This window comes from Notolepis coatsorum (assembly GCF_963971535.1).
Source record: "Notolepis coatsorum genome assembly, chromosome: 9".
Lineage (NCBI taxonomy): Eukaryota > Metazoa > Chordata > Actinopteri > Aulopiformes > Paralepididae > Notolepis > Notolepis coatsorum.
Window position 1 is genome coordinate 61,328,547 of NC_140173.1, and position 25,862 is coordinate 61,354,408.

The 25,862-nt window shown below is 41.8% G+C and overlaps 1 protein-coding gene across 1 annotated transcript in view; it reads right to left on the reverse strand.

The window, feature by feature from the left end:
- Positions 1 to 25,862, reverse strand: part of eml4 (EMAP like 4) — a 104,817-nt gene that overhangs the window by 38,507 nt on the left and 40,448 nt on the right. Inside the window, exons 12-14 of the mRNA XM_084321714.1 lie at positions 24,365 to 24,500; positions 13,473 to 13,624; positions 11,241 to 11,366 (exon numbers count right to left, since the gene is read on the reverse strand). Coding sequence (XP_084177840.1) covers positions 11,241 to 11,366; positions 13,473 to 13,624; positions 24,365 to 24,500 — 414 coding nt within the window. The remainder of the gene's footprint in view (positions 1 to 11,240; positions 11,367 to 13,472; positions 13,625 to 24,364; positions 24,501 to 25,862) is intronic.

Sequence of the window (25,862 nt, forward strand, 5' to 3'; positions counted from 1 at the left end):
TCCCCGCCGTATGTATATTTCCCTCCCACCCACCCACCCCCTCCTAATGTACAGTCCCCTCCCCATCATATGTATATACTCTGTCAGGATCTAGGGGTAACAGTACTGTATATTTGAATACCGTTTATGTCACAAATGTATCAGTACTAAATACCTATATGTCCCTATGCCATAAATGTCATGTATGTTGTGTATGTCATAAATGTCTATATGAATTGAAAATGGGGGACCCTGATGGAAACAAGACTAACGTCTTTCTCAGGTCTGCATCCCCTTAACAATTGTATGTATTGAGCCGTACTGTATTGTACCCATTCTGCAATCTGTTAAATAAAGTTTTCATTCATTCATTCAGTGGTCAAAAGACTTTGGTTTTAAAGGTACAGTCTGTGCTATTACTGAATGATTACTGGTCAACAGATGGTTTTAAAGGCACAGTCTGTGATATTACTGAATGATTACTGGTCAACAGATGGTTTTAAAGGCACAGTCTGTGATATTACTGAATGATTACTGGTCAACAAACGTTGGTTTTAAAGGCACAGTCTGTGATATTACTGAATGATTACTGGTCAACAAACTTTGGTTTTAAAGGTACAGTCTGTGATGTTAATGAGGATTACTGGCCAACAGTCTTAAAAAAAAGAAATAGTTGAAAAAGGCCCAGAGCACGAGAGACATGTTAGTCTTGTGTGTGTGTATGTATGTGTGTACTATATGTATATGTGTGTTAGGGCTGTCCCCGACTAAGGATTTGGATAGTCGACTATGATTGGCCGAAATTAGCCGATAGTCGACTATTAATCGACTATGAAAAAAAGTATTTGAAAAATAAGTATAATATATATATGTATATATATTTTTTTATCATTCCATTTGGGCTGTGGGGGGTGCTTAATGTCGGAAGGAGTCAACGGAAGGCCTTCTTGTCCTCTGCAAAAGCATGCAATTGGTCCACTGATGGATACATCTTGATATTTGTCTAGTCTAGTGTGTTCATTAGATGGGTGAAATCCTCTTTCAGTGCCTTGATATTGGCCATTTTGAGTGCTTTGAAATTTTCTCAATCTGTTTCCTTATTTGCAAGACTTAATACGACTTGTAAATTTGTTAATTATTGTTAAGTTGTCCAGCTGTATAATTCCCCTCGCTGTTTAAAGAACTACAGTTGAGTCGTAGGGGAGGGGCTGAGTACATTCAGTCTCAGGTGTCGGAGACGCAGAAATGACAGCTACCAAATCCATTCTGAGACAATGGACCCAGTAGGTCTAAGTGTGTGTGTATGTATGTATATGTGTGTATATGTATGTGTGTACTATATATATATATGTGTGTGTAAGTGTGCAGGTATGTATGTGTGTAGTACTATATGTATATGTGTGTATATGTATGTGTGTACTATATGTATATGTGTGTGTAAGTGTGCAGGTATGTATGTGTGTACTATATGTATGTGTGTAGATGTATACTATATGTATATGTGTGTGTAAGTGTGCGTGTATGTATGTGTGTACTATATGTATGTGTGTGTATATGTATTAAGGCTGTCCCCGAACCCTGTTTTTAGGGTTCGAACGTTCGCCAGGGTTTATCGTTTATCGTTTTTTTTTTTAATTTTTTTATAAAATTCTTTTTTACATTTTTTTAATAATAATTTTTTTTTTTATTGTATTATTATAGATCCTACGGAGGGCGGCATTGCATAGTCTATTGGTGAAAAACACGTTGTTTACAGTGGTGGCTGTTCATGTAAACATGTAATTAAACAAAGCACTCAGAAGAAAATAAACAAGCTACTGCATCAAAGTTACTACTTATGATAAACAATAGCCCTTGCACACCGCAGTCACGTAAGGGGCTAGATAAACAAAGGCATTCGTTTTGTGGCATTAACATTATTTCAAGTTTCAAGTTTCTTTAATAGTTGTCATACAGAAGTACAGAATACTTTTGTACAAAATGCTTCTTACTGTTATATAGTTAGTGTTACACGTTCAATAACAGGTATTCACTCTTGGTCGACGGGGAGGGGAGAGAGGCGCGCGCCTCGGCTCCTCAACAGACCCGTCCACCGTCTACCTCGGAACGGGGGACGGCAGAGAGACAGAGACACCGGCGGGGTCCCGCCGGGCTCCCAACACGCCTGCCGCCCGTCCGCCCTCGGCCAGAGTTGTTTCCAACACAACCACCTCCCGCCATGAAGCTCGCGCTCCGTGGCCGAAAAAGGCTGGTATTCATTAATGATCCTTCCTCAGGTTTTACTTCCTCGGCGGGCAGCTAACGTATGCTTCTCGCAAGCAGATCAATGGCGGCATTGCCGGAAGTAAAAAAAATAATAAACGCTTGCCGATTGGTGGTAACAGCAGAAGCGGTGTGACGTAATTGGCAGAATCGCCTGTCAATCAAAATTGTTCTATTGCATTGGGAGAGAGCTCTGGTTGAGACAATTTATCCAGCTACAGCCCGGCAGAGACCATACTGGTTGAGCCGAGCACCTCGGGGGACGCGCCACTTCACATCACCTCAACGTCATGCGCCTGCTTTATTTTTTTTTCACCGAACGTTCGAACCCATTAATTAAAGTCCGAATGTCAGCGTAACGAACGAACGTTCGAACGTTCGGGCTCAGCCTTAATATGTATGTGTGTACTATATGTATATGTGTGTGAAAGTGTGCGGGTATGTATGTGTGTACTATATGTATATGTGTGTGTATGTATGTGTGTACTATATGTATATGTGTGTGTATGTATGTGTGTACTATATGTATATTTGATTTGATTTTTATTTGTCTCGAACATAGAAACATAAAACAAGTTTAAAAAACAAAAAGGTAAATAGTCAAAGACTATTTCCATACAATAAGTGTTCGAGAAGGAACAGGGGGAAGTAAAACAACTTATCAAGCCCTGCCCCCTCTGTGTCTGGGTGTATACTATATGTATATGTGTGTGTGTGTGTGTGTGTGTGTGTGTGTGTGTGTGTGTGTGTGTGTGTGTGTACTATATGTGTGTGTGTGTGTGTGTGTGTGTGTGTGTGTGTGTGTGTGTGTGTGTGTGTGTGTGTACTATATGTGTGTGTGTGTGTACTATATGTGTGTGTCAGCTGAGTCGTGTTGCAGGACGTATGGTGGATTTGTCAGTGATCAGCACTTTTCTCACCCACTCTGGAAAATGATGGGTCTCGCTCTGCTCTCACTTGCCAGGAGGAAACCATTGAGAAAGTGTGGAGGAGGCTGACTGGCAGCTTGGCACACCGCTGGCACAGAACTGGCACAGAAATGGCATCGCCACCAAATCCTCACATGCCTTTGATTTGTTTAGTCTGACGTCTGGAAGACGTGGTGTTTTAGTGTGAAGGAGCATCATCCCTTCTACCTCACTGCATACTACTCTCCTATACTACTATACTATACTACTCTATACTACTACACCTTCTATACTACTACACCTCCCTATACTAATATACCTCCTATACTACTACACCTCCTATATTACTCTCATCCTATACTACTACACCTCCCTATACTACTACACCTCCCTATACTACTACCCCTCCTATACTACTCTCATCCTATACTACTACCCCTCCTATACTACTCTCCTATATTACTATACGTTATGTACTACTCTCCTATACATCCTATACTACTATACCTAATATACTGCTCTTCTATACATCCTATACTACTACACCTCATATACTGCTCTCCTATACATCCTATACTACTACACCTCCCTATACTACTACACCTCCCTATACTACTACCCCTCCTATACTACTCTCATCCTATACTACTACCCCTCCTATACTACTCTCCTATATTACTATACGTTATGTACTACTCTCCTATACATCCTATACTACTATACCTAATATACTGCTCTTCTATACATCCTATACTACTACACCTCATATACTGCTCTCCTATACATCCTATACTACTATACCTCATACTACTCTCCTATACTACTATACCTCATACTACTCTCCTATACTACTATACCTCATATAGTGCTCTCGTATACATCCTATACTACTATACCTCATATACTGCTCTCCTATACATCTTATACTACTATACCTCATATACTGCTCTCCTATACTACTATACTACTATACCTCATATACTGCTCTCCTATACATCCTATACTACTACACATCATATACTGCTCTCCTATACTACTATACCTCATATACTGCTCTCCTATACATCATATACTACTATACCTCATATACTGCTCTCCTATACTACTATACTACTATACCTCATATACTGCTCTCCTATACTACTATACCTCATATACTGCTCTCCTATACATCATATACTACTATACCTCATATACTGCTCTCCTATACTACTATACCTCATATACTGCTCTCCTATACTACTATACCTCATATACTGCTCTCCTATACTACTATACCTCATATACTGCTCTCCTATACTACTATACCTCATATACTGCTCTCCTATACATCATATACTACTATACCTCATATACTGCTCTCCTATACTACTATACCTCATATACTGCTCTCCTATACTACTATACTACAACACCTCATATACTGCTCTCCTATACTACAATACCTCATATACTGCTCTCCTATACTACTATACCTCATATACTGCTCTCCTATACATCATATACTACTATACCTCATATACTGCTCTCCTATACTACTATACCTCATATACTGCTCTCCTATACTACTATACCTCATATACTGCTCTCCTATACTACTACACCTCATATACTGCTCTCCTATACTACTATACTACTACACCTCATATACTGCTCTCCTATACTACTATACTACTACACCTCATATACTGCTCTCCTATACTACTATACTACTACACCTCATATACTGCTCTCCTATACTACTATACCTCATATACTGCTCTCCTATACTACTACACCTCATATACTGCTCTCCTATACATCCTATACCTCATATACTGCTCTCCTATACTACTATACTACACCTCATATACTGCTCTCCTATACTACTATACCTCATATACTGCTCTCCTATATATCCTATACTACTATACCTCATATACTGCTCTCCTATACTACTATACCTCATATACTGCTCTCCTATACTACTATACTACTATAACTCATATACTGCTCTCCTATACTACTATACCTCATATACTGCTCTCCTATACTACTATACCTCATATACTGCTCTCCTATACTACTATACTACTACACCTCATATACTGCTCTCCTATACATCCTATACTACTATACCTCATATACTGCTCTCCTATACTACTATACTACACCTCATATACTGCTCTCCTATACTACTATACCTCATATACTGCTCTCCTATACATCCTATACTACTATACCTCATATACTGCTCTCCTATACTACTATACCTCATATACTGCTCTACTATACTACACCTCATATACTGCTCTCCTATACTACTACACCTCATATACTGCTCTCCTATACATCCTATACTACTATACCTCATATACTGCTCTCCTATACTACTATACCTCATATACTGCTCTCCTATACTACTATACCTCATATACTGCTCTCCTATAATACTATACTACTACACCTCATATACTGCTCTCCTATACTACTATACCTCATATACTGCTCTCCTATACTACTATACTACTATACCTCATATACTGCTCTCCTATACTACTATACTACTATACCTCATATACTGCTCTCCTATACTACTATACCTCATATACTGCTCTCCTATACTACTATACCTCATATACTGCTCTCCTATACATCCTATACTACTACACCTCATATACTGCTCTCCTATACTACTATACTACTATACCTCATATACTGCTCTCCTATACATCCTATACTACTACACCTCATATACTGCTCTCCTATACTACTATACCTCATATACTGCTCTCCTATACTACTATACCTCATATACTGCTATCCTATACATCCTATACTACTACACCTCATATACTGCTCTCCTATACTACTATACTACTATACCTCATATACTGCTCTCCTATACTACTATACTACTATACCTCATATACTGCTCTCCTATACATCATATACTACTATACCTCATATACTGCTCTCCTATACTACTATACTACTATACCTCATATACTGCTCTCCTATACTACTACACCTCATATACTGCTCTCCTATACTACTATACCTCATATACTGCTCTCCTATACTACTATACTACTATACCTCATATACTGCTCTCCTATACATCCTATACTACTATACCTCATATACTGCTCTCCTATACTACTATACCTCATATACTGCTCTCCTATACTACTATACCTCATATACTGCTCTCCTATACTACTATACCTCATATACTGCTCTCCTATACTACTATACCTCATATACTGCTCTCCTATACTACTATACTACTACACCTCATATACTGCTCTCCTATACATCCTATACTACTACACCTCATATACTGCTCTCCTATACTACTATACCTCATATACTGCTCTCCTATACTACTATACCTCATATACTGCTCTCCTATACATCCTATACTACTATACCTCATATACTGCTCTCCTATACTACTATACCTCATATACTGCTCTCCTATACTACTATACTACTATACCTCATATACTGCTCTCCTATACTACTATACTACTATACCTCATATACTGCTCTCCTATACTACTATACCTCATATACTGCTCTCCTATACTACTATACTACTATACCTCATATACTGCTCTCCTATACTACTATACCTCATATACTGCTCTCCTATACTACTATACTACTACACCTCATATACTGCTCTCCTATACTACTATACTACTATACCTCATATACTGCTCTCCTATACTACTACACCTCATATACTGCTCTCCTATACTACTATACCTCATATACTGCTCTCCTATACTACTATACTACTATACCTCATATACTGCTCTCCTATACTACTATACCTCATATACTGCTCTCCTATACTACTATACCTCATAATATACTGCTCTCCTATACTACTATACCTCATATACTGCTCTCCTATACATCCTATACTACTACACCTCATATACTGCTCTCCTATACTACTATACTACTATACCTCATATACTGCTCTCCTATACTACTACACCTCATATACTGCTCTCCTATACTACTATACCTCATATACTGCTCTCCTATACTACTACACCTCATATACTGCTCTCCTATACTACTACACCTCATATACTGCTCTCCTATACTACTACACCTCATATACTGCTCTCCTATACTACTATACTACTATACTACTATACCTCATATACTGCTCTCCTATACTACTATACTACTACACATCATATACTGCTCTCCTATACATCCTATACTACTACACCTCATATACTGCTCTCCTATACTACTATACTACTACACCTCATATACTGCTCTCCTATACTACTATACCTCATATACTGCTCTCCTATACTACTATACCTCATATACTGCTCTCCTATACATCCTATAATACTACACCTCATATACTGCTCTCCTATACATCCTATACTACTACACCTCATATACTGCTCTCCTATACATCATATACTACTATACCTCATATACTGCTCTCCTATACTACTATACCTCATATACTACTCTCCTATACTACTATACCTCATATACTGCTCTCCTATACTACTATACCTCATATACTGCTCTCCTATACTACTATACCTCATATACTGCTCTCCTATACTACTATACTACTATAACTCATATACTGCTCTCCTATACATCCTATACTACTACACCTCATATACTGCTCTCCTATACATCCTATACTACTATACCTCATATACTGCTCTCCTATACTACTATACCTCATACTACTCTCCTATACTACTATACCTCATATACTGCTCTCCTATACATCATATACTACTACACCTCATATACTGCTCTCCTATACATCCTATGCCTCATATACTGCTCTCCTATACATCCTATACTACTACACCTCATATACTGCTCTCCTATACTACTATACTACTACACCTCATATACTGCTCTCCTATACTACTATACCTCATATACTGCTCTCCTATAGTACTATACTACTATACCTCATATACTGCTCTCCTATACTACTATACCTCATATACTGCTCTCCTATACTACTATACTACTATACCTCATATACTGCTCTCCTATACTACTATACTACTATACCTCATACACTACTACACCTCCTATACTACTATACCTCCTATACTACTACACCTCATATACTACTAGACCTCCTTATAGATACTCTGGCCTACATTAGGCCTCCACACACATTTAGATTGTGATGTCAGAGGCTTATAGATACTCTGGCCTACATTAGGCCTCCACACACATTTAGATTGTGATGTCAGAGGCTTATAGATACTCTGGCCTACATTAGGCTTCCCCACACATTTATTTGATTTGATCTTTATTTATCTCGAACATTTTCAACCATAAACACACAAATGTGTAATAATAACATTTTTTAACATAATAACAAATAACAAATCAAATCAAATATATCTTCCTAGACATGGAAGCAATAATCAACATAGCTCAAGACAAATGATTTTGTTCGAGAAGGGACATAAAGAAGCCAAGCTTATCTGGTCCTGCCCATTCCTTTACAATATCATATTAACACTTTCTATGCCACTCACAAGTTTTATCGGAATTATTAATATCTCGTTGAAAGCCACTCATGAGATTTCTCGTATTTATTTTTATTTTTTAGCGATCTGAAATCATATTGCATCACGTGAGCCTACCCTAGTCTACCCGAGCGCCGCCGGCGATCAGATGTGGAAAAAAGCGCCCCCTATCGTCTCCCAGATGACATAAGGGATTTTGGAATGGACTCAATGAAAATGGATGGGGAAAAAAATCCTGTACTCCACATTTTCCAGTCCACTGATGCAGCCGGGCTTACCACAGTTCATTCTGGAGCCTCTGCGCCCCGCGGAATAATGTGTTCTACTGTATCACGTTGGATCTATACACTTATCGATTTTTTCGAATTGGTGATCAGGAATTGGAATATACCAGTTGGATACCATCTGATGTCAGGTAAGGAATCTATGTTATCAGTGTTAGGATAATCAGACTCATTTTGATGAAGATATAAGCTGTTTTGTGAAATGTCCTCTATCGGTTTCACTGTAAAAATCCAAGAGGAAATGAACACGGCGATTATCCGTGCGCGGCTCGAATGTGCGTGCGTGCACGTATAATATTGATCATCTAGCGTTTATTTGAAAACGATTCATAAATAGGCAGACAAATATCAACGTTCTGGAATATTCCAGTAAAAGACGATTATCATAGAATGGTCCAGAATGGACTGTTTTTTACCTCAAAACGGGTGCTTTTCAAAATGCTCTCAAACGGAAATGAAGCGATAAAAAACCAATCTGCCTTGACAGCACTGACTGGAAAAGGATTCTTTGATAAGCGACGGGCAGATTAGACACAATTTAAAACATAGATTAGGCGATATTAAGCGTAACATTGGCGCCGATGGTGGCATTCAAGCGCTAACTCTGGCGCCACCTCGTGGCACTGAAAGTGTTAAGTAAGGGATAATGTATAGCTACGAGGTCATTGTCGCAAAATAATTGACCGACAGAGTTTAAAATGCCGAGGTGTTTTAAACGTCAGTGAAGGTCAATTATTTTGCGACAATGATAGAGTATAGCTATACATTATCCCGCTTATTACATGGCTAACTTACTAACAATATACCTAATTCATTTTACATCGACAAGACGAGATCAAATGCAGACGCTGTCAGCAGTTCTGTCGCTCCCGCTGTCATCGTCACACACACTCCGCTGTCAGTGCAGCCGGCAGGTGTGTCATGATTGGCTGCACTGATGCAGTGTGTCAGTGAGCTTGATTGCGAACAGCTGCGCACAGCGGCCATTATTGTTCGGCAGAGGTCCGTTATCGAGTAATAACGGACCTCTGACGAGCGCTATTGACCAATCACAAGCAAGCATTTTGGCGAATGTGAAAACGCCATGTAATAATATGTAATAAGTTACCTATCATATCAAAAAGAATCTTTGAAGTGGCACCAGAGGATATACCTATTCACATAAAACACTCGAAAATCATTGCTTTTTCTACCCTAATTGCTAGGCGTTTAATACTTATGATGTGGAAGCAGGAGGCCTCTCCCACACATGTCCAATGGACCAGAGATGTAATGGGGTTTCTGCACTTGGAAAAGATGAGATGCACCTTAGGAGGCTCTACGGATAGATTCTATAAGACATGGCAACCATTTTTGACGTATATGGAGAATGAAAGGTTGGGTACACTTCCATAGTTGACTCTATGAGACTATGTAGGGACCTCGGAGCAAGTTGAAGATGTGAATGTGTTTTGTTTTTGTTTTGTTATGTTTGCATTTGACTTATTTCTGTTAGTTTAGTGTTTGCCTAATGTGAGTCTGAGTTGAATCTGGGAGGGGGGGTGGGGGGGGGGGTGGGCTGGTGGGAGGGAACTGGTTTGGGGATGGGCTGGTGGGAGGGAACTGGTGGGAGGGAGTGGGGGTGGGGGGGGGGGGGAAAGAACCAAAATGGATGATTCTATATTTTGACACTGACCATATCCTGTATGTATCCATGCTGGTTGAAAATGAAAATAAAATTATCAAAAAACAAACAAAAAATATCAAAAAGAATAATAATAATAATAATAATAATAATAATAATAATAATAATAATAATAATAATAATAATAATAATAATAATAATAATAATAATAATAATAGTAATAGTAATAATAATAATAAAAATTATATTTAGATTATGATGTCAGAGGCCTCTTCAGAACGTTGGTATTTGATGGTAAATTCAGGGCCTGTAACTGTAGCCATTGAAAAGCCCTGAATTAAAATGTATTCCCAAAAAGAACAACATTTCGTTTTTAAGACAACCAGCTGCTCCACTACTCAAAATTCTTTCTCTTTTCAGGCGCAAGAAGAAATCGTCTGGTAATCAGTCGCGTGTGAGACACGCGTGTTCCGTGTTCCACTGTGCCTCATTAATAAAGAAGGCTACAGGTCGCAGCAGCAGCCAGCCCGGTATTGATGCAGGACAGATGCTCAGAAAATATGTACTGTAAGGAGGGGGGGGGACTTCCAAGATGGCTACTTAGATGGTAATTATGTGAGATAACACTCTGCGTGCCGACGACTCTTACCTGCACCTCCACCTGGAAGCCATCGTTGAAGGTCCCTCTCAGGACGAAGTTACGCGAGGTGCCCACGAGAAACTGCTCCCCCTTCCCCTCCGCCACCGCGCGGATGGTTCCATACTGGTCAGGCACCTGCAGGGAGACCAAGGCACTCAGAATGGTGTGTGTGTACGTGTGTGTGTGTGTGTGTGTCTGTGTGTGTGTGTGTGTACGTGTGTGTGTGTGTGTGTGGGTCTGTGTGTATGTTTGTGTGTGTGTATGTGTGTGTGTGTGTGTGTGTGTATGTGAATGTATGTGTGTGTATATGTGTGTGTGTGTGTGTGTGTGTGTGTGTGTGTATGTGTGTGTGTATGTCTGTGTGTATGTCTGTGTGTATGTCTGTGTGTATGTAGGGGTGACAGGAGGTAGAGCAGTTGTCTGGTAATCCGGAGGTTCCCGGTTCGATTCCCACTCCTCCCGGGCAGCGTGTCGAAGTGTCCTTGAGCAAGACACTAAAACCCCTAATTGCTCCCGATGAGCAGGTTGGCACCTCGCATGGTCGCCTCCGCCATCAGTGTGTAAATGTGTGAATGAATGGGTGAATGTAAGGAACAAATTGTAAAGCGCTTTGGATAAAAGCTGATAAATGCACCATTTACCATTTACGTGTGTATGTGCACATTCTCAAACTTCAGCATATCCTGAGCCTGAGGAATTTGTGTAAGTGTATGTGCATGCGTGTGTGTGTGCATGTGAACATTCTCTATCATTAAAGGGGAACTATCTTATAAATTGCCTTTTCCAGTGTTTAGCATTGTTTTCTAGCAATGTGGGGTTGTACCAACACTGTCTATGTCGCAAATTCTACTTTTGGTGCATTCCTCCAGTTCAGATGAGACAAGGTCCTGCCCCACTGAACCAAGCCATTCTGATTGGACTCGCTCGCTGACGTGAATAGGCACTGATCTGCCACCGCCTGCCCACAATCAACTGTGATAAGTTTATATGAGCAGCGAGTGGAAATAATGCGGAAGCGGTTTTCCTTGTCACGACACTTGCACTTCCCCAAAAGAGAGAGAAAGAGAGAGAGGGAGAGACAGGGAGAGAGAGAGAGAGAGAGAGAGAGAGAGAGAGAGAGAGAGAGAGAGAGAGAGAGAGAGAGAGAGAGAGGGGCTCATACGGAGCGATCTCTCCTCTGTCTCTCCCCCTGCATTTGACACAGACTCGCGACTCAAAGCGTGCACACGCGTGTTCCGATCCGTGCAATAATATTCACGGGGGTATATATTGTCATTTGATATACAAGTTACCAATGTATTGTATTGTGGGATTATGCCCCCCCGCGGCAAAATTAATTAGTCCCTCGCTATCTCTCTCTCTCCCCCAAAAGTTATCTGCCATTGCAGTGCAGTGGGTGACTGTCACTCAAAGCGCATTGAGAGTATGGGCGGAGCCCAGCCAAAAACAGCTTGGAATCTTGAAGGGCAGAAACTGCTGCTCTACAGTACTTGATTAGAAATACTAAACAATGAATTATTTTGAAAAAAAAAAACGTACAGATGTGTTCCATAGACTCACAGGAATTGTGTAAAATTGCCCAAATAGTGAAAGAAATAACATATCCAGAGGCTGAGATATGAGAGGCTGGTATGTGCACGTGAGTGTGTGTCTATGTGCCTGCATCCATGTATGTATTGTATAGTGTATGTATTAGGGCTGTCACATTATTTTCGAATTAAAAATTTTATTTCGAATTTACATAAAAACACGAGATTCAAACTTGAAGGGAAAAATTCGAATTTGAAATGTAATTGTTTTAATTAAAAAAATATATATATATTTTTTTTTAAATAATATTATATAAAAAAAAAGGTCAGGTCATATAGGTGAGACTGTGCTGAAAAGAATGATACCAAACATTTGTGGGAAGAATATAGGAGGGGAAGGAACGACATCACAGAGGATTGAAAAGGATACAAGGAAATGATTGAAAATGTAAATAAAGGATGCAAATATAGAATGGACCGAAGGACCCATGCCACACTTTTTCTTTTCTCATTTTTGTCTATCTGTTTTATTTTTATTTCTTGTTAATAAGTCTTTATAGTTTTGTATGTTGAAATGTATTGTCTATGTATGTTGTTGAAAAAATGAAAATAAAAACTTAAGTTAAAAAAAAAAAAAAAAAAAACACTGAAATTCGAAATAGTTAGATTTTTTGTTAAAGTGACAGCCCTGGTATGTATGTCTATACATTACTTCAATGTCTCTCTCTGGGTTCAGGTCGTGGTCCCACAGGATGATCTTGTGATCTTTGCCTCCTCCAGTGAGGAGCGTGCCGTTCCTCAGCTGACACAGAGTGAACACACTGCCGTCGTGAGCCTTGATCTGACGACTGATCTGAAACGCACCTAGAGAGAGAGGGATGGATGGAGAGAGAGAGAGAGGGATGGATGGAGAGAGAGAGAGGGATGGGTGGAGAGAGAGGGGGAGAGATGGAGAGAGAGGGATGGATGGAGAGAGATGGATGGATGGAGAGATATGGATGGATGGATGGAGAGAGGGATGATGGATGGAGAGAGAGGGATGGATGGAGAGAGATGGGAAGAGATATTGAGAGGGATGGATGGATGGATAGAGATGGATGTATGGAGAGAGAGAGGGGAAGCGAGATGGGGAGAGATGGGGATGGATGGAGAGAGGGATGGATGGATGGAGAGAGGGATGGGTGGAGAGAGAGGGATGTATGGAGAGAGATGGGGAGATATGGAGAGGGATGGATGGATGGATATAGATGGGGATGGATGGAGAGAGGGATGGATGTATGGAGAGAGGGATGTGTGGAGAGAGATGGGGAGAGAGATGGAGAGGGATGGATGGATGGAGAGATGAATGGATGGAGAGAGAGAGGGTAAGAGAGATGGAGAGAGAGGGGGATGGATGGATGGAGAGAGATGGATGGGTGGATGGAGAGAGGGCAATGGGTGGAGAGCGAGGGGTGGATGGATGGATGGAGAGAGGGATGGATGAGAGCGAGAGAGGGGGAGAGATGGAGAGATAAGAGGGGGATTGATCGAGATAGATGGATGGATGGAGAGAGGGATGGATGGATGGAGAGAGAGGGGAGAGGGATGGAGAGAGAGGGTGAGAGGGATGGAGAGAGAGAGGGGGGAGGGATGGAGCGAGAGAGGGGGGAGAGAGGGATGGAGAGAAAGGGGGATACAGGGTTTATGGGATCAGAGAGAGAACGCAGGGATAGACAGAAGGTCAAATTATAATCATGTTGAATATAGTTGACAGGACACCATGTCACCCCAGGCTCAGTTAAACTAACCCCAGCCTTAACCCTGACCTTAACCGCGACATTAACCCCGACATTAACCCCGACCTTAAAGGAGAATTCCTGTAATTTGAAACCTGAACCCTGTCTTTCCGCTGTGTGAGGTCTCTATATGACTCTCTGCTCTTTATTTAGTGAAAGGTGTGTTGGTCTAGGAGTTCTTCTCTTGGACTGGCAGCAGTGATCGGCAGTGATCAGGGTCAGAAGGATCTACAGATGGTCCGCAGTCTGCGGACGTTTTCATCCATTTGTAGCATAACTAGCCACACTCAGTGTGTCTCAGTGTTCAAGTTCAAGTTCAAGTTTCTTTAATAGTTGTCATACAGAAGTACAGAATACTTTTATACAAAATGCTTCTTACTGTTACGCTCCAGAGACTGTGCAAGACAAGATAAGTATGAAATAAAATAACATAGTATAGCATGTAAATTAGAAGTAAAAAATTAGATCACAGTGTTCAGTATAGACATATGTACAATGTTCGATGCAGAATAGACGTAACTGAGTTACCATATAATATACAATATACTATGCAGTGTACTAATATACAATACTATATAGTGCAAGGCAGAAATGGGATGAGGTGCAATTTAGGTACAATTTACAGTAGGTGTACGAGTTGTAGTGCAAATCCTTTATCAATAAATATAAAGTGTGTTTGTGTGATCTAAAGTGTGGAGAGTGGGTGCTGCAGTGTGTTGTTTGTTTAAGTGAGTGTGTGCGTGTGGGTGTGTGTGCTGTGTGCATTTGATGGTTGTTGCATAGTGTTTATTGTTCGTTTAGCAGCCTGATGGCCTGGGGATAGAAGCTTCTTCTGAGTCTTTCTGTCTCAGTGTGTCTCAGTGTGTCTCGGTGTGTCTCAGTGTGTCTCAGTGTGTCTCAGTGTGTCTCAGTGTGTCTCAGTGTGTCTCGTGTGTCTTGGTGTGTCCCGGTGTGTCTCGGTGTGTCTTGGTGTGTCTCAGTGTGTCTCAGTGTGTCTCAGTGTGTCCCAGTGTGTCTCAGTGTGTCTTGGTGTGTCCCGGTGTGTCTCGGTGTGTCTTGGTGTGTCTCAGTGTGTCTCAGTGTGTCCCAGTGTGTCTCAGTGTGTCTCGGTGTGTCTCGGTGTGTCCCGGTGTGTCCCGGTGTGTCCCGGTGTGTCCCGGTGTGTCCCGGTGTGTCCCGGTGTGTCTCGGTGTGTCTCGGTGTGTCTCGGTGTGTCTCGGTGTGTCTCAGTGTGTCTCAGTGTGTCTCAGTGTGTCTCGGTGTGTCTCGGTGTGTCTCGGTGTGTCTCGGTGTGTCTCAGTGTGTCTCAGTGTGTCCCAGTGTGTCCCAGTGTGTCTCAGTGTGTCCCAGTGTGTCCCAGTGTGTCTCGGTGTGTCTCGGTGTGTCTCGGTGTGTCTCAGTGTGTCTCAGTGTGTCTCAGTGTGTCTCAGTGTGTCCCAGTGTGTCTCAGTGTGTCTTAATGTGTCTCAGTGTGATTTAATGTGTCTCAGTGTGTCTCAGTGTGTCTCAGTGTGTCTTAATGTGTCTCAGTGTGATTGAATGTGTCTCAGTGTGTCTGTGTGTCTTAATGTGTCTCAGTGTGATTTAATGTGTCTCAGTGTGTCTCAGTGTGTCTCAGTGTGTCTCAGTGTGTCTTAATGTGTCTCAGTGTGATTTAATGTGTCTCAGTGTGTCTCGGTGTGTCCCTCTCTTCCCTCTGGGAGAAGACTGAGGAGAATCTCACACCAGAACCAGAAACGTTCAGAATATGATCTATCGTCCTGATGATGTCTGTTTGAATTTATGCTGTGCCATTGTTACTGTAAAAATGTAATGATTGTGATGTTGTTATTATTATTAATGAGACGATGAGCTGTATGTTGCTGGAATTTCCCCAAGGGGATTAATAAAGGAATATCTTATCTTTCTTATCTTATCTTATGATGAACTCACTGGGTCTAAGCTCTCAATTACAGCGACATTGAACTTTAAATCAGCATTATGGTAGCATTTAAAAAATACAGTTTCATTTGAATGAAATAAAAAACACTGTAGGCTAGTAGTTTAACAGTCGAATAAAACATGATAGACTGGCAGTTTAACAGTCTAATAGACATGTTGAATAAAACACTATAGACTGGTCTAACAGGAGGATACATTGTGTCATCAGTGTTTCCCCTAGGATTTTTTCTCAGGGGGGGTGGTAGGCCCCCCGAAACGACTAGTGTTGTCGCAGGGCGCGCGTGTCACAGATACGTGGTGTCAACTGTGTCATCATACAGTAAGGCGCAGTAAGGGCTTGTGTCCATAGCGGACGTTTTTTTCAAGGCGGACCGCTTTGAAAAGCAAAAAAAAAAGAAGCTCAGAACGTTTTCCTGGGTCTCGCGACTGCCGCGGCTCCGCCACTTCCTCGATGTTGATTGGTCGGTCGAAAAAAGTTACCTTGATGAGCGCGCTCGTCTCCAAAAGTTGAACTAGTTTCAACTTTATGCTCTGGGAGCGCTCCGCCCAAAAACACTGTTGCCGAGAGCGCTAAAACGCGAGGCGCTGCGCTGGGAAAAGGAGCGCGCCTGTCGCGTCTGTAGCATAGAAATGAATGACAAAGGAGCTGACAACTCATAAAACGTCCCCGGTTGACACGGGCCCTAAGGCGGTTGTTAGTATAATTTCCCTACACTAAGCTGAAATTAAACGATTGCACATAAATGGCCATCCTCAGTTACTATCAAAATCCTCTGACCTCATCTGGTCTTTCCAAAGACCAGAGTTGGGGCACGCACGCACGCATGCACGCACAAGACTTGTTACGCGCGACGCTAGTCAGTGACTAGTCAGCTCCGTTGTCTCGGAATGGATTTGGTAGCTTTTTTCTGCGTCTCCGTAGACCGTGCCACGCCACCGTTTTAAAGTCGTAGTGAAGATTGATTTATATGAAAAACGATGTGTGTATAATTTAGCTAGCTCGCTAAAGTTACTGTGATTAAAGCAAGATTTTATACTTTTTTTTTAATATAATTTTTTATTAACGTGTTTTTATTATCATAATTTTTTATTATTATTATTATTAAAAAATATATATATTAGGAGACTGGGGGGTCCCGTTGGCGGGGCGGGCCGCCCCCTTCAAGGCAATGGTAGGCGAAACACTGGTCTCATATTATCGGACACTATATTTCAGTTTTGGGGTCCTAAACATATTTAATCAGAAAATGTCCTCTTAAAAAAAAAAAAACAGATTTAAATCATTCCCACATCTTTAACGTTGTTTCTTTAACAGAATAACATTAAATAGTGAGATTGATGTCTTCTTGCCTCTCATTACTTCTCCATTAGTTCGGCTTATTTGTTCTGCCCTGATCACACTGTGCCGTGGGCGAGAGAGAGGACAAGTGAGCGAGTGAGCGAGTGAGTGGGTGGGGGAGGGGGATGGGGGCGGGGATGGGGGGGGGGGGGGCGGAGTAACACAGCCTGCAGATGAGGGTTCTGGGAACAGGATACCACAAATACTTGACATTCACTAATGTGGTTTATGTGCCGAGGCACAGGCCAGCTCTTGTTGTTCTCTGGGGAGCCTTTCAGGGGTGAAAATATGTGTGTGTGAGTGTGTGTGCGTGTGCGTGTGTGTGTGTGTGCGTGTGTGTGTGTGTGTGTGTGTGAGTGTGAGTGTGTGAGAGAGAATGTGAGTGTGAGTGTGTGTGTGTGTACTGTATGTATGCACAAATTGTTGCTTGTGTGTACCTGAATATAACCTGAATATAAGTCAGGCAGTATGTATGTGTGTGTCTGTGTGTGTATGTGTCTGTGTCTGTCTTTGTGTGTGTGTCTGTGTGTGTATGCATGCATGTATGTACCTGAATATAAGTCAGGCAGTGTATGTGTATCTGTGTGTGTGTCTGTGTGTGTGTCTGTGTGTGTCTGTGTGCACATAATGTGTCTGTCTGAATTCCCCACGTTCCTCTGGATTATTCAGACCTCCTGTAATAATAGAGTAACAGTATGTGATGATAGAACACACACACACACACACACACACACACACACACACACACACACACACACACACACACACACACACACACACACACACACACACACACACACACACACACACACACACACACACACACACACACACACACACACACACACACACACACACACACACACACACACACACACACACACACACACACACACACACACACACACACACACACACACACACACACCTCTTGGAAGGATCCCATCTTAGCTCCTTCAGCTCTGATTGGCTCCCCGGGCTGAGCAGGGCGCCTATTCCTTAATGACAGGTCAGTAGTGCTGCTTTTGCTTCCGCGTTTTCCCTGATTGGCTGCGCCATGCCCCGCGGCAGGCGCGGCAACCGCAGAGCAGAGCGGCAGAGCGGCGGAGCGGCGGAGCGGCAGAGCGCGAGCGGAATTAGGTAACCGCCGCAGGAATCCGCCATGATTTTCATTCGGCGCTTCAGCTCACCTGGCATAGCAGCGGTCCGCGGTCCTGCGGTTCGTTGTTGACGAGTTCGAATCCCATGATTTTTCTTTTTTTAACGTGATTTTTTTTTTAACGTGTATTCTTTCGCCGGTTAAGGTTAGGCATGGTTAAGGTTAAGGTTAGGCATTGTTTCGGAGTTGGTTAAGGTTAGAACGGTTAAGTTTAGGCGCTGTTAAGGAGCTGGTTAAGGTTAGAGTTTGTCAAAGAGAATGGCAATATTCTTTCTATGGTTAAGGTTAGGCATGGTTAAGGTTAAGGTTAAGGTTAGGCATTGTTTCGGAGTTGGTTAAGGTTAGAACGGTTAAGTTTAGGCGCTGTTAAGGAGCTGGTTAAGGTTAGAGTTTGTCTTAGAGACAGCCTATTTCCGCACTGCCGCTCTCCCGCGTTGCCGCGGTCACATGGTCAAATTGTCACATTCTTGCACTCATGACCTGTCATAAAGCCACACGCGAGCAGGGCAGGTACATTAAAGAGGTGATTAACAGTCTGGCAGCAGTCCTTGTATTGTCTGCTCATCCAGTTCAGCCGCCAAGCTAAACTATTACCACGGTCTGCCCCAACGCTGCCTCCTGGGCACACACACACAGGCCCTGCCAACACACACACACACACACACACACACACACACACACACACACACACACACACACACACACACACACACACACACACACACACACACACACACACACACACACACACACACACACACACACACACACACACACACACACACACACACACACACACACACACACACACACACACACACACACAGGCCCTGCCAAGTTAGAGATGTTCCGATACCATTTTTTCCTTCCCGATCCGATTCCGATACCTAAGCTTTGGGTATCGGCCAATACCGATACTGATCCGATACCAGTGCATACATTAAAAAAATAAATAAATAAAAAAATATATTATATAAATTATAAAACTTTTTTTTTGCTACTGTTTTATATATACTGTTTTTTAGTAATAACTATAAAGTGATGGTATTTATTCAAGAACAGGTGATTGTATAGATTAGTATTAGTATCAGTAATTGAAAACTATCTCAATGAGTCTACCCACGGAAAGGTTGTTGACACATTAGTTCCACACAGACATTATTCGTTGCTGCACTTGCTTCCAGAAGGCTCCGTTTAGGTTAACTACTGTAGTACCAGAGGCTCTGTTGTGATTTTTGCACAATAAATATTCAACATTCTCTTTTGAGACTCCGCCTCAGACTCTTATCATTTGGCACTAAAAGCTAAACATTGTCACCGATATGGCTGTCCGCAACATGTCATTAATTGTGTACGCGAGGTGGTCGATCAGTGACGACGTTAACGTGAGCTAGGTTAGCTAGCATGAGCTACCGGTAGATGGAAAGACTGTAACGTTACTGGTGAAAATGTGATTTAACTTGGAATACTCCTTTGCCAACTTGCTGTACTTTGCTTGCAGGTCTGCAGCCATTATTGCTGGATTATGAATAGCCCCAACTTTAGCCAAGGTAACGATAAAGCTAAAACTTTAACGTTAGTTAACGCTAGCTTTCGGTTAGCTGTTCAATGCTAATAACACCACGAAGCGAACCCATCAGAGCTCCCCGTCAACATCGCTCTGTCGGGACGATGGCAAAGTATCTGGAAAGTATCTGCTGTTAAAATGACAAATGGCATTGACACTTTAATTCACGGTCAGTTAAAAACACGTTTGTTTTATAATGCTCACTCAGCAGACCGCAGTGTTGTTGATAAATTACGTCATATGGTATCGGAGCGCAGAATTAGAGGGTACTCGCCGATACCAGCATTTTAGGCAGTATCGGCGGCATTCACTCTCTCACACACACACACACACACACACACACACACACACACACACACACACACACACACACACACACACACACACACACACACACACACACACACACACACACACACACACACACACACACACACACACACACACACACACACACACACACACACACACACACACACACACACAGAATGACGTCATCGATTACTCGTGGCGCTTCACTAAGAGCGCAGCGTGACTCATGATTATCATGTTGCTTCACTAAGAGCGCAGCGTGACTCATGATTATCGTGTTGCTTCGCGCAGCGTGACTCATGATTATCGTGTTGCTTCACTAAGAGCGCAGCGTGACTCATGATTATCATGTTGCTTCACTAAGAGCGCAGCGTGACTCATGATTATCATGTTGCTTCACTAAGAGCGCAGCGTGACTCATGATTATTGTGTTGCTTCACTAAGAGCGCAGCGTGACTCATGATTATCATGTTGCTTCACTAAGAGCGCAGCGTGACTCATGATTATCGTGTTGCTTCACTAAGAGCGCAGCGTGACTCATGATTATCATGTCGCTTCACTAAGAGCGCAGCGTGACGCATGATTATCGTGTTGCTTCACTAAGAGCGCAGCGTGACTCATGATTATTGTGGCGCTTCACTAAGAGCGCAGCGTGACTCATGATTATCGTGTTGCTTCACTAAGAGCGCAGCGTGACTCATGATTATCATGTCGCTTCACTAAGAGCGCAGCGTGACGCATGATTATCATGTTGCTTCACTAAGAGCGCAGCGTGACTCATGATTATTGTGTTGCTTCACTAAGAGCGCAGCGTGACTCATGATTATCGTGTTGCTTCACTAAGAGCGCAGCGTGACTCATGATTATCGTGTTGCTTCACTAAGAGCGCAGCATGACTCATGATTATCGTGTCGCTTCACTAAGAGCGCAGCGTGACTCATGATTATCGTGGCGCTTCACTAAGAGCGCAGCGTGACTCATGATTATTGTGGTGCTTCACTAAGAGCGCAGCGTGACGCGTGATTATTGTGTTGCTTCACTAAGAGCGCAGCGTGACTCATGATTATCGTGGCGCTTCACTAAGAGCGCAGCGTGACTCATGATTATCGTGGCGCTTCACTAACGTGACGGATGAGAGGGAAACTGTGCCCAACTTTCATCCGTGAATGGATTCAGCTCGATGAGATTATTGTCTGAAGGTTGAAGGTTTATGGACGTCTCTCTCTCCTCCTCTCATTCTGTCAGCTGCTGCTCTCCGTGCTCTTTGCCGCTGACAACATTAGCTCGTTAGCTAACTATCTAACAAAGCTGGACACATGGCAACATGTTGGACATAGCTGCAAAGACTGCAAGGTAAAATAGACCTATGACTGTGGCTCTTCAGCTAAAACGACTCCAGGAGCTATAGATCAATTTAGCATTTGATCAGTCCAGTAAACAGTGATCAGTCCAGTAAACAGTGATTAGTCCAGTAACACAGACAACACCGTCTAACCTTCTGATTACCAGACGACCGCTCTACCTCCTGAGACACTGTCTACCGCTAACCTTCTGATTACCAGACGACCGCTCTACCTCCTGAGACACTGTCTACCGCTAACCTTCTGATTACCAGACGACCGCTCTACCTCCTGAGACACTGACTACCGCTAACCTTCTGATTACCAGACGACCGCTCTACCCCCTGAGACACTGTCTAACCCTAACCTTCTGATTACCAGACGACCTCTCTACCCCCTGAGACACTGTCTACCGCTAACCTTCTGATTACCAGACGACCGCTCTACCTCCTGAGACACTGTCTACCGCTAACCTTCTGATTACCAGACGACCGCTCTACCTCATGAGACACTGTCTAACCCTAACCTTCTGATTACCAGACGACCGCTCTACCCCCTGAGACACTGTCTAACCCTAACCTTCTGATTACCAGACGACCGCTCTACCCCCTGAGACACTGTCTAACGCTAACCTTCTGATTACCAGACGACCGCTCTACCCCCTGAGACACTGTCTAACTCTAACCTTCTGATTACCAGATGACCTCTCTACCTCCTGAGACACTGTCTAACTCTAACCTTTTGATTACCAGATGACCGCTCTACCCCCTGAGACACTGTCTAACTCTAACCTTCTGATTACCAGACGACCGCTCTACCCCCTGAGACACTGTCTAACCCTAACCTTCTGATTACCAGACGACCGCTCTACCCCCTGAGACACTGTCTAACGCTAACCTTCTGATTACCAGACGACCGCTCTACCCCCTGAGACACTGTCTAACTCTAACCTTCTGATTACCAGATGACCTCTCTACCTCCTGAGACACTGTCTAACTCTAACCTTTTGATTACCAGACGACCGCTCTACCCCCTGAGACACTGTCTAACTCTAACCTTCTGATTACCAGACGACCGCTCTACCCCCTGAGACACTGTCTAACTCTAACCTTCTGATTACCAGATGACCTCTCTACCTCCTGAGACACTGTCTAACTCTAACCTTCTGATTACCAGATGACCGCTCTACCCCCTGAGACACTGTCTAACTCTAACCTTCTGATTACCAGATGACCGCTCTACCCCCTGAGACACTGTCTAACTCTAACCTTTTGATTACCAGTTGACCGCTCTACCCCGTGAGACACTGTCTAACTCTAACCTTTTGATTACCAGAAGACTGCTGCACTGTTAAACTGTACAGTGAGATCTTTACTGTACCATGTATGTGTGTTGCACCATATGGTACTGTATGAAACATTATTATCACCTGTATATTCATCATATTTGGAGAATAAAGTATTATGTGATTAAACGTATACATGCTATGCTCCACTAAGCTCATCTCAGGTGAGATACATTTCTATTGGATCCATCTGTTGGTCAATCTATCACATTTCCACCAGCCTACTAGTGGTGGGGGAAAAAATAGATACGTAGTAGTATCGCGATACTTTGTGTGGCGATACTGTATCGATACAGGGACGCCAAGTATCGATATTTAATTATTCATAAAATATTTTTTTTATTTATTTTTTTTGTATAAGGAAGTTGCATTGTTCATTTCAATACCTGTAATAGTACAGTAGTCCACACACACACACACACACACACACACACACCTACACACACACAGAGACACACACACATGTGTATTCAGTTAAGTTGGAATATGACTGTAATACAAACAGTTCAGTTTGTCAGGTACATGCAACACAGATTACAGTGTTTACATCCGTCTGCTTGAGAAAATACCATGTTCTGCAATAAAAATTATTGAAGTGAGATGAACAGACTGAACTTTATTTTATTAGATAAAACATGTTGACAGTTTTACTTTGCAGTAAAACAAATATGTATATATATATATATATATATATATATATATATATATATATATATATATATATATATATATAATATCGCAATATTCGCGATATATCGAGTAGGCTCAAGTATCGCGATAGTATCGTATCGCAAGATCTCTGGCGATTCCCACCCCTACAGCCTACCTTTGGGTCCCTTCCCCGGGGCGGGCTCCACGATGCTCCGGCTCCAGATCAGCATGATGCCTCCGGAGTCTCCGGTCAGGATGTCCCCCGTACTGAGGAACGCCAGGCACTGGACGAACTTGGGCTTCTCATATTTCTGGAAAAACAATGGAAAGTGTATGTCATATTAACAACAGTGGCAGAATGACATAGGTGAGTGAGTGAGTGGATAGGTAAGTCAGTCCTACTGTAAGATGAAATCAATCAAAAAACAAAGGTTCTTTGTCAACATGATTTTGTCATTATAAAACACAATAAAAACACAATACAATACTCATTTGTCAGTGGTTGGGTTTGCAATGATATATTCTATTCAGGGGCTTCACATACATTTACATTTACATTTAGTCATTTAGCTGACTTACATGTTCTGTACGACAAGCCATCAGGAAGGGCACAACTCTATCAGCTGAGCAACAATGTTCATCAAAGTGTTGAGTGCTACAGTGTAGGTTAGTTTATTAGGACAAGTGCATGACAGTACGGTTAGTTAGGGTTAGATTTTTTTTTTAATTCATACAGCATCTACAACTGTTTATACTGTACACAATAATTCCAAAATAATGTGAAAAAGAACACAGCAGACCACTGGGGTTATTTGTATCAGTGATACGTTATACTAATAACATTAGCTAGACTGTGTCGTCGCAACTACCCTATAGATATTAACAGAGGATCATATAGCATATTTAGGTTTAAAAGACTGATGTTTTAGTGAGATACCATGCACTGTAAAGAGTATCTAGAGTATCATTCATAACATGTCCTTAAGGGGATTACTAAAGTATCTATCTATCTATCTATCTATCTATCTATCTATCTATCTATCTATCTATCTATCTATCTATCTATCTATCTATAGATCTATCTATAGATCTATCTATAGATCTATCTATAGATCTATCTATCTATCTATCTATCTATCTATCTATCTATCTATCTATCTATCTATCTATCTATCTATCTATCTATCTATCTATCTATCTATCTATCTATCTATCTATCTATCTATCTATCTATCGTAGTGAATTTCGGGAGCAACAAGGAATTGAACCCGCGTCCCCCAGTCCACAGGTGACAGCGTTAACCAGTCAACTGAAGGGTCCAACCCTTTAGCCAAGGGCTGGCGAGTCTAGGCATTCGTGGTTATAACTAACTAACTAACTAACTAACTAACTAACTAACTAACTAACTAACTAACTAACTAACTAACTAACTAACTAACTAACTAACTATCTATCTATCTATCTATCTATCTATCTATCTATCTATCTATCTATCTATCTATCTATCTATCTATCTATCTATCTATCTATAGATAGATAGCTTAAGGGATGTAATAGTGTTTATCAATTCAAAAAAATATTTAGTCAGTATGAAAATCAAATGTGATCTGAATAGTGAGATATTTTCTTTTTTTTCTTCTTCTCTTTCTTTTATTCTTTATTCTTTATCATTA